The sequence below is a fragment of the Phaseolus vulgaris genome, chromosome 11 (genome assembly GCF_000499845.2).
Source record: "Phaseolus vulgaris cultivar G19833 chromosome 11, P. vulgaris v2.0, whole genome shotgun sequence".
Taxonomy (NCBI): Eukaryota; Viridiplantae; Streptophyta; class Magnoliopsida; order Fabales; family Fabaceae; genus Phaseolus; species Phaseolus vulgaris.
The window spans coordinates 44,009,490-44,021,156 of NC_023749.2; the positions used below are offsets into that span (position 1 = coordinate 44,009,490).

Below are 11,667 nucleotides of genomic sequence, written 5' to 3' on the forward strand. Positions count from 1 at the left end.
TGTGTTAGACCCTTTCGGCAATTGAGATGAAATACTACCTTTGGTAGAGTTCACTTACAATAACAGTTACCAAGCTAGCATAGGTGATGTGAGTTGATTTTAGGATTGTTCATTTGTATGGTGACACTTCACTTAGATTTGGATTTTAAGACAATTATAGGTGATAACCTAAGGAAAATTCCCAGTGGACATTAACTTAACCAAGTGATTAAGTAGATGTGAAGGTTCATTTCCATAAGGCAAAGAGAAAACACAATTGAAAGGTGATTATGATGATAATGATGGGCGGAAATTGAACAAGCAAAGCAAGAACATGATAATGGACCGAATTGTAAAACGAGGAAACAAAAGTAAGAACAAATGTATAAAAAACCGAAAAGACACAAGCATAAAAGGAATGGATTACTGGAAGAGATGATGAAAGAAGAACTTAGGAATGGTGAAGCTATGGTGTGTGACGCCACTTGATGGGATGGAATCACCAAGATAAGTGAGGGGAGGCCACCATTTGAGAAATTCATGAACCCAAGATAAGACCAATTTAGAAGGAGACAAACTCACTCACAACTCAACAAAAATTATGCAAAATTTCTTTACTATAAGTTCAACTTGTCCAATACACTAGGTAAGCCTCCTATTTATAGATGAATGAGCCTTGGAGAACAAGCTAAAGGGGTAAGATGGGAAAAGGGAAAAAATGGGCAGCCTTAGGGTTTGACTAAGTCAATCCCGCATCCTTGGCTTGTCCTTCTAGAAACTAGGTCAAAATGTTTTCCAAAAGGGCTAGGAACAAAGTAAAATGCTACCCACACCCCCTATTATGCTAAAGGCACTTTATTCTAGCTTATTTATACTATTTAGACCCCTCAAATGAGCCCAACTTATTTACAAAATTTTCTTAACATTTAAGAAGACTGACAGGAAGAACTTCTGATATTCTGGTTTGTAGCTTCTTCTTCTGTTGATGCTTTCTCGAGGTTTGGTGGGGCCCGAATTTGTATATTGAGATGACTGATCTTTTTGTCAGGTGCTTGATTTGTCCTTAGTCATTCGTTGTTTGCTTTAGTTTGTATCAATAGGAATGGCTCATTTTGAGGCATTGTATGGAAGAAAGTGTAGGACACCTCTATGCTGGTTTCAAGATGGTGAGAGTGTGTTAATTGGACCAAAATTAATACAGCAAACCAATGAGAAAGTCAAAATGATTCAAGAAAGACTCAGCAGGAAAAAATCTTATGCAGATCAAATAAGAAGACCTTTAGAATTATTTGTGGGTGAGCATGTCTTTTTTATAGTTACACAGTTCACTGGTGTAGGAAGAGCACTCAAATCCATGAAATTGACTCCTAGGTTCATAGGACCTTATCAAATTCTCAGGAGAATAGGCCCTGTGGCTTATGAAATTGCTTTGCCTCCTCTTTTAGCTAACATTCACAATATTTTTCATGAATCCCAGCTAAGAAAGTACGTACATGATCTCAACCACGTTCTAGAGTTTGATTCAATCCAGGTGAAAGAAAATCTGTCATTTGAAGTGAAGCCAATCAGAATTTTAGATTCACAAGTGAAACAACTTCGTGGAAGAAGTAATCCCATGGTGAAAGTATTGTGGGATCTCATTTCTAGAGATTCCACTTGGCAAATTGAAGAGGAGATACAAGCATCATACCTTAATCTCTTTATTGGTAAGTTCATTTTAAAGGATGAAATTTTTGTAGTTAGAGATAATGTAACAGCGTAATAAAAAGTGTAGAGAAGTCCCCCTCCCCCCCCCCCCCCCCACGGTTTTTTTCCTCTTTCTTCTTTCTCTCTCCTTCTCTCCCTTCTCTCTTCTCTCTTCATTTTTCATTCCATACCTCATCTACTTTAAAATCTGATCGTACTATGTTTTGGCTAAGGAGTAAAGGAACATTTCTATCCGATCAGATTTTCAAATAGAGTAAGTTCATTTTTGCTTTAAAGATCCTTTATTCTCTGTTTTTCTTAGAATTTAGTCATCAATCTTAGTGTGGTTAGTTGAGAATAGTAATCCTCTCAACTTATTCTACTATATACTGAATTTTTGTTCTGTTTGGATAACTTGCATTAGGCCCTTGAATCTTGAAGCTTATCCACACTAGGAAAATAAAATTCTAGAGGTTGCTTGGAAAGCAAGCAATTATGGTCAGGGAGCTAATTTTAACTTTTAAGAGCACTCTAGGCTAGAAGGTCTGGATGTGGAGGGGATGTGGTCTCAATATTCAATTTCTCTTGCAGGGATGTTGTGTGTTTATATATTGTGTTGTTTGTTTATATATTATTTATACATGTAAAAATATTAGATTTTGATGGTTTAGTATTTAAATGTTGTTTTTTTTTATGTTAAATAGACTTTTGAATGTTATGGATCACATTTTGATTGATATTGTATGATGAAAATGGTATGGAATTGAATTCATACATCTGAGATAATGTATGGACTAATGTTTGTTGTGTATTAAGTGTTGATGCTTATGTGGTAACAGAGATCTCCAAATTTCACTGATTATGTAAGTCACATAGACTAAGATATCAGGTGGTGAGAAGTTGATGGGGGAGTTCATGCACACCGTGACATGTGAGATGCACGCCTTGGGTTGTATTGAACTTACCCTTTGGATGAAATGTTAGTTTCTGGTAAGGCTTACTTAATACGGGTCTTCCGAGAGGCGTTATTTGTTGAATATTCTGGATGTGTAGATTCATGTGAGATCTATGTGATTGTTTTATGTTGGGGTTTTAAGAAGATCGAATAATTGAGAAAATGATTATGTAATTTGGTTTTCTCTTTTTGATTTAATTGTGTATATTATAGAATTTTATTTTCACTAGCTTACCCTTTCTTTTCTTCTTGTGTTTGAACTGCAATAATTGTACTACGTACACGAGCAGATGATCATGCAGGTGTCGGGGTGTCTGGAGAGCTTTAGGGTGTTAATTTGAAACTTGTATTGTAAATAAATGTATTTCTATAAGTCCTAATCATGTATTAATTTTTTTTTAAATACTTTAAGCTTATATAGAAATATGTAGAACATGTATTGTAATAGTTAGATGTATTTTTGAGATGTTACCTGAACAATATAATTTATAATGATATCTTTATGAACAACTATATAGAATATTTTTAAAATATTTTTTAGCCGTTTTTAAAAAACCTGTCTACAAATAGTGCCATTTATTAGGATATATAAGTGTTGTATGCAAAGGTGTGCATATAGTCTAGTATTATTTTTGAATTTGAATTTAAGTTTATCTCAATTGATTTTTAAGATAAGAATATTTTTCCTAGGTTAAGATTATATGATGATTCATATGAGAAGTTTTAACCATTAACATTATTTTTCCTAGTTGCAAGAGATACTCTAAATGCCACCATGCATTGGAGAGCTTTAGATGGTACAATTGAGAAGCCCACTTGGGTACGGGTGGTGGTCTAGTTTTGTTTGATGTTAATGGATTGTTGTGTAAAAATTAGGCTGAAGGGCACAACTAGGTAGGGTAGCTGTAAAAAAGGGGAGAGGGTAACCCTAAGCTAATATAGCCTTTAATAATATTAACATGGTTCAACACCCAAAAGTAAAAAAATAAAAAAAAGTTTGTGCCTTTATATTCCACTTACCATCCTAGTCATTTCAAAACTCAATTAAAACTTGAAAGCACATGTGAACTCTCTTAAATGTGATAATGTCAAGGGTATAGTGTCACGATAATGACCCTAACAATTACTATATTTGTTAATCAAAATAGGAAAATTAAAATCTTTGTATGTACAATGTACTATAGACACAAAGCACCGAAAATGAGAGATCATTAGTCAAATGAAAAGTTCCATTTTGCTTTCCACTTTATATTACAAGATAAAGAGTTATATCAGTGCAAATATTTCCTCTACTTCACCATCAAACAGATTAACAAAAGGTAAAATACCTTAAATATCAGCCTTTTTCTGTTCTTTTGTGGTGAAAAAGGAACCAACAAGCCAAAGAATAGATGGTCTTAATTTCATGCAAGAGATTAGGGAGACATTTTCAAAATATGCATAAAAAAATATTAACTAAAGAAAAGCAACTAATAGGATTTATATTTATATTTTTATATATACAATGAACCTTACTTTATTTTGCTGACCATGTAGCCAACAATGATAAAGATGGGAAGCAATTATATCTGCAACAATTAACTTGATGATTTAAACTAAGCGAAGTATGATGTAAACTAAACGATGACCACTGATAGGACATGAAGTCACAGCAATAATTAGGCACTAGATGATTGATAGAAATGAAAACATGAGGGTAACTTGTATTTTGAGGCTATCTATGCATGTGTGTTTGAAAGGTGCCACTAGTTAATATAACCAAATAATATAGTTTTACTTAATCAAATTCAATGTCTAAATTTTTAGTGATTAATAACAACTAATATGCCACCCTTAATCAGATTGAACACAGTAAATAATTTTTGTTGGGTCAGAATCTTGACTTCAAACTCGTACTATAATAGTATAGTTAATGTTTTGAGGAGATCTATTGATAGATTGTTGTGAAACTATGATAAATAGTTCTTTATAAAAAATGAGTTTTATATACTCTACTTATTTGATTTTTTTTTTTTTTGATAAAAAAAACTAACATATGTTATATAAACTTTTAAAAAGGAAAAGCAATATTTTCGAATGCGAAATTTTCTCCTAATGATATTAACAAAATTATTGAACATGAGTGTAAATTAAAATATAATTATTTTTGTTTATACAATTATATTAAATTAATTTTTAGATACATATTAAGTTAAATAGTCCGAGAACGAGTATATTATTCATAATGATATTATTGTGCCATAGAATTCATGTAAAATAATTAAAGAAAAATTGGTGATGGATGAGAGATAGCTATATAGTAATTGTTTGCTAACAATTCACATGGCAAATGTAACCTTGTTCTCCATGTACCACTATCATAATTGCATGTGTGGCAACCATATTTCTTTAACTTGTTGAAGAGGTTCAAAGATGAAAAATTATTCTTGTTTGTTATTCAACCCAATTATGTATATGTAAATAGTTAAACTTATTTTTTTTATGTGATGATGTGAGTTTAGTTAAGATGTTAAGTTTTATAATAATACTTATTATATTATAAAAAAATAGATTGAATATATATCATTTTAATTAATGAATAAGGATTAATGAATTTACTAAATTTTATGAATTTCTATTATAAAAATTGGAATTACTTTATTAAATCATTTTCATGTTGAAAGGCTTGTCCTCAAATATTGTTTGTAACCTTGAGAGCGCATTTCTTACTACTGTATAACATTGATAACGTCATTACCATTGGGATGTCGAATATGCAGATGTAGTTTTCAATACCTTTCAAGTGTTCCCATGTGTTCCTTCAAATCTCAATTATTTCTTCAGGATTAATACTTTTAGCGTGATCGAAATATATAGATTAGAAAATAAAGTACACTAAGCTATTCATTAAAAGATTCAATCATTGATATTTTACTCAATTTCAAACTTCATTATATATATATATATATATATATATATATATATATATATATATATCTTTTATTTATTTATATATATAATTATAATTATTTATTATTAATTACTAGTACAAAAGAAGATTTTGGGTTGGTTTTTTAAGTTTAAATAACATCTCATAAAATTTTGATGTAAATGCAAAAGAAGTAAAAAAACATAGTGCATTTATGTCTGAGCTATAATTGGTGTAAAAAGTTATTTTTACATTAGATTAAAACAACAATCATAAAACGACCGACACATATAGACTTCACAACAAGTGAGTTTTAGTGTAATTTTTATGTTAGATGTAATCAAATCTAACCTAAATTTACATAAAATATTATTAAATTTGACGTTAATTTATGTTGATTATGGACATATTGAAATAAAAGTTTGTAATTTTTTTAATTTGGTTTGTTTTGCTTAAATCCAAAACCTATAATACAAGACACACTAGTACAAAATATAAAAATAACGACCCTACATTTAAGGTGTTTTTACGTTAAAACATTCTCATTCAAAACGCGGTGACATTTATGGAATTAACTTCATTTAAGAGGGCGGCTATTTGTTATAGCCGCATTCTTAAACAAAGCGCTTTGTTTTAAGAATGCGGCTATTAGGTAAAGTCGTTGTACCGACCAGTCTTTGGACGTCGTTGACTTCTAGTAGGCGTGGGGCCACGTAAGCTAGGTCTCACGTGCGGCATGGGTCAGTGTCTTGCAGACGGCACGCCCAAGATGTCGAGGAGTGGTCAGGCGTCGGTCACGTAAGGTGGGTCCCAGAAGCGGTATGTCCAGAGTGCCTCGCAAACGGTACGCCCAGACGGTCAAGGAGTGGTCAGACATCAGTCCTCAGAATGCGCTAACATGTCCTCGGACGTCGGCGAGTCAAACAAGAGTACTAGGCCACGAGAGGTGAATCCCAGACCACACACCAGTTACCAGTAGGGAGAAGCCTAGATCACGAAGGTCCGTGCGTGTGGTGTGGGCGACGCATTCAGGCGTAACACAAGTAAAGAGCCCTTGGAAGAGCGAAGACCTATCAGGGTTACGTTCTAGGGGTAAGTTGCATGCATGGCACGTGAAAAGCTAGGACACTCCCCGGACGGATGGCCCCAGAGATTAGGTGCACAAGTTGGTACCAAGACGGTCATCCAGTCAGAGATTGCACTCCAGTAAGGGAGCCTTACGTGCTAGATTGCCCTAAGAGTGGGTGATAGCGACGCTAAGGCACACCCTCAGTAACCCTAATTGTAGCTAGCGGAAACGCTAGAGTATATAAAGGATAGTATCAAACCTAATAAGGTACGCAAGTTTTACGCAACTCTTAGGCAAATACACACACAGACTCATAGGCTTTTACAGCTAAGTGTTTTGGTGTTTCCTAGCCCTAAGATTGACTTAAGCATCGGAGTGCAAACGGCCTCTAGGACGCCCTTTGTCTTTGCAATTTCAGGTGTCGCGATCGAGAGGAAGCACGAACGAAGGCAGAGAGAATTGGGCTTGCGATCGACGTAGACGTACGAACGCAATCGAGTCAACCGACAGGAACAACTGCATTCTTAAATAAAGCACTTTGTTTAAGATTGTGGCATTACCTAATAGCCTTATTCTTAAAATAAAGCGCTTTGCTTAAGAATGCGGCTTTACCTAATAGCCGCATTCTTAAAACATTTTTTACCCTAACACTAAAACGCGTCACTTTCGCTTTCATACTTTCTTCTTTGGCACTTTCGTTCTCTTCTGCTCTGGTGCTTCCTCTCATCTTCCTCGAGCCTGCATTTGTCTTCTTTGTGGCATTGGTAAGTTCATTTCAACCTCTCTACTTCTTCTTCACCATTGGTTTTTGTATTTTTCTCGTTTCTCTTATGTGTTTCTTTTCTGCCATTGCTTGAAGCTCACTATTTCATTTCCTCGCTAGTGTTTGGGTGTTTATTGTGCCCTAACTTCAACATCGATGGTGTCGCTTCTGCTGCCGTCGCCGCTGCTGTTGTCGCGTCGCTTTTCACCACCACGACTGCATTCACGCACAAGGTTGGTGGTGTTTTAAATTTTTATTTTTTTTAATGTTACTAATTTGTTTATTTATTATCATTTGTATTTTTTTAAATTTATATTGTTTTTTTTAGGTTAGAATAGAATTATTAAATTATTAGATGGTAGATAGGTTTATATTATTTAATATTTATAATTAATTTAATGATTTTTAATTTGTGTATTTAGTATTTATTATAATTTCTATTTATTATTAATTTATATTATGTTAGTTGTTAGGTTATAATAGAACTATCGTGTTGGTATTGAGTTCGAGGATGTTCGACCCTCGACAATTGATACGTGTTGGTATTGAGTCCGGGGGTGTTCGACCCTCGGCAAACATGAGATATAACACTCATTAGTAAACACATGAATGACTATTACAAAATATAATGGATCGAAATTGGATTAATTTTGTTCGCATAAGTGATGAGTACGAAAGAGGAGTATAAGAATTTATACAATTTGCGCAATGTAACGCGAATAATGGTGGTCATGATGGAGCAAAGATTAGGTGTTTGTGCATTAACTGTTTGAATGGAAGGATACTGGATGTTAAGAAATTCAGGGAGTACCTTCTATGTGATGAGTTTTTTTCAATCTTATACAACTTGGACATGGCATGGTGAATTATTAAATTTACCACGTGTTTCCGTAACTGAAGAATATGTGGGGTCCACCATGGATGATGCAGTACATTATGAAGTAGATGATGATCGATTGGAGGGCATGATTCGTGATGTGGGAGTTGAGTCTTTTGTAGAAGCACATGGATATGGAAGTATGTGAAGCGATGCGAAGACTCCATTGTATCCTGGATCAACTAACTTCACACGGTTTTCGGCGGTGTTAAGATTGATCTATTTGAAGGCAATAAATGGATAGACTGATAAAAGCTTCACGGAATTGCTTCAGTTGTTGAAGGATATGCTTCCAGAGGGAAATAATCTACCTAATCGTAATTATGAGGGCAAAAAGATTCTTTGTCCAATGGGTATGGAGTATAAAAATATACATGCATGTCCTAATGATTGTATATTATACAGGAAAGATTTTGAATTGTTGAAAAGTTGTCAGAGGTGTGGGTTATCACGTTATAAGTTGAAACAAAAACATGATGATACTACTGAAGAGATAGAAAAGCATGGACCCCCAATGAGGGTTATGTGGTATTTTCCCATCATTCCAAGGATGAAGCGTTTGTTTGCAAACCCAAACGATGCTAAGAATCTTAGATGGCATGCATATGAGAGGAAATGTGATGGCATGTACCGATATCTAGATGACTCTATTCATTGGAAGAAATTTGATGATGAGTTTGGTAAAGAATCAAGAAATATTCGACTTTAGCTACAGACGGAATGAATCTGTTTGGTAATATGAGTACGAATCACAGCCCGTGACCTGTTTTACTAGTTATTTACAACTTACCTCCTGGATTGTGCATGAAGCGAAAATACATGATGTTGTCTGTGATGATATTCGGTCTGAAACATTTAGGAAATGACATAGATGTTTATCTAAGTCCCCTATTTGAAGATTTGAAGTTAATGTGGGATCAGGGTGTTGAGGTTTACGGAAAGGTAGGTCGGGGCTAGAGCTTATCGTCAAGGTCAATCGACGAGGAAGTCAACCGAAAAGAACAATTATAATGTCAACAAACATAAATGAAAATACGACTTACATGGCGCAAACTTGTATGAGTGAAATGTTTAACATGGAGGTTCCCTTAATAATCTCTAATACCTCTGGTAGGAAAATATATAGAGGAAGAACATAAGTGTCAACTCCAAAAACTCGATTATCCCATTGTACTTGCAAGGATTTCCTCCTCAACATTTGTAATATGATCATAAGCTCGAATATGGGATCATCCTCAACTTTTACCATGTAGTTGTCATCATCATCATTATTAACAAGTTCTTTACTAACTTGTTTGTCACGATGAATAAAGTGGATAATCTTAAAGTTGCTGACAATCTTGTAAAGTTACTACATCATATATACAATTTTTTCTCAAAATCAAACTTCAAAGAATCATACACATGTTTTCTTCGAAAATGTTCTTCACTGATATCACGTATCATCTCCTCTAAATGATCGTTCATCTCTTCTTCAAAATTGTTTACATGGTTAAAATGTCTAATAATAGGTACCAAAGATAAATAGGTAACCACGTGTCTCTCCAAGTTCATGACACATCTGATTTACAATGAACACATAGACAATAATAGATCCCATTGATAGGTTTACAATTTTAGCAAGCAAATTGTAATAACTAATTAACTCCATTTCATATTGTTCAGTAAACGTCACACATTCATCCAACTTCGCTCCATAACTACGTAGGTTACAAACTTCATTGTTATCAAGCATGCAAGTGATTATCACTTTTGATATTAAAGGGAGACCCTAACCATTCATGAAAACATTTTCCATAATTTACTAATATGTACAAACTAAGTATCGTATTGAATTTCATAAAAGTTCGGGAGAATTTTGCATTGGTCTCTAAATTAGACGAAATGAAAGTGGTCACAATGAACGCACCACAATCAAGTATAAAGGAGAGTACAATACTAAATGATTTGAACAAAAATCACACCAAATTTAAGGTATACATATTAATAGACTATGAAAAAAAAATTCCCAAATTGTCTAATATGACAATTAATCAAAATTTAATACAAATGATGGATGCTTAGCCATTAATCAAAGGTTTACTCAACGTCTACATGAAAATTAAATCAAATGTAAATTATTTCATTATAACATAAACAAAGTAGATCAAGCAAACATACTAGAATAAATTTTATTCCTACCTTCAACCAACGGTTATATAAAAAATATCCAATAAAAATATTAATGCAATATTGTGTTTGGAAGCGCAAAAATAACAACGATTTCAATTCCAATAATTAATAAACTAAAGATATAGATCACCAACTTCAATAATTCACCAAAGAGATATGGTCCAATGTGATTGAAGAGAAAGCTCCTTCGAAACAAAAGGAGCAAGAATATGCAAGGAGACCATGGTTAGGGTGAAGAACCACTGTAAAACTACTCTTGTTACCATTAGAGGAGAAAGAAAAACAACAACATTGTTTGTGTACTATAATTATGGCGAAGATGAAGGTATAAAGCACGTTTAAATAGATATTTACATCGATTTTCTTTGGTTTGACATAAAACTCCATATGTACGTTGAGTTATATTAATGTTTGATGTAAATATAAAGTTTTTCGTCGAACGTAAGATGTTCGACATAAAATAATTACAATAATATTACCGCATTGTTTTAACATTAGAATCCCATAAATCTAATGTAAAATTAATGATGAAATTAACACTTTTTGCACTAATAAAATTGTATAAGTTGTTAAAGTAAAATTTAATTCTAATAAGAGAAAAATCATTACAAGAAAAATTCATTTTAGCTGTCAGTCAGAAGTGAGGGCTATAAAAAAAAGTCACTAGTAAGGGTGAAGTCAACTCAAGTTGTACACAAAAATAAATGTCAAATATTATGTACACAATGGAGACCTTTAACTCACACTAAAAATTATTAAAATAATAATAATAAGTTAGCGTCTAGAATGAAGACATTAAGTAGATGCAATGAAAAAAATAAGTGACCGAATAATATTGAGTCTAGAATATAGACACAAAGTATATGCAATCAAAAAATAAGTTGCAGGATGATACTGCATCGAGAATAGGAACACAAAGTGGATGCAAGTTAATATTCTATTCAATTTAGCGTAGGTCTAGGCGACACTAATATTTGTTTCCTAGGTAGTGTCCAAAATGACAACAATTTACTCACATTTGCTTTCTCACGTAGTGTCCCCAATTGCAAAGCTAAGTTTAATTATTGTTGGAGATCCCATATCGACTAGATATTAGGACATTTCATAGTATATAAATGGGTGTAAACCTTACCTTATAAGCTGGTTTTATGAGATTGAGTTAGGTTTAAAATTCACTTCTTAATATGGTATCAGAGTCATTTGAGAATATCCTAACGATTGTTTGTTGGGCTTATCAGGCCACCTGCTATCGATCCGT

General features: G+C 33.4%; 1 protein-coding gene across 1 annotated transcript; it reads left to right on the top strand.

Moving 5' to 3' along the window:
- Positions 1-1,081: 1,081 nt before the first annotated feature.
- On the top strand, positions 1,082-1,741 carry LOC137808205 (uncharacterized). Its single transcript, XM_068609195.1, has one exon. It carries the CDS (start codon positions 1,082-1,084, stop codon positions 1,739-1,741), a length of 660 nt encoding a protein of 219 aa, XP_068465296.1.
- The last annotated feature ends 9,926 nt before the right edge of the window (positions 1,742-11,667 follow it).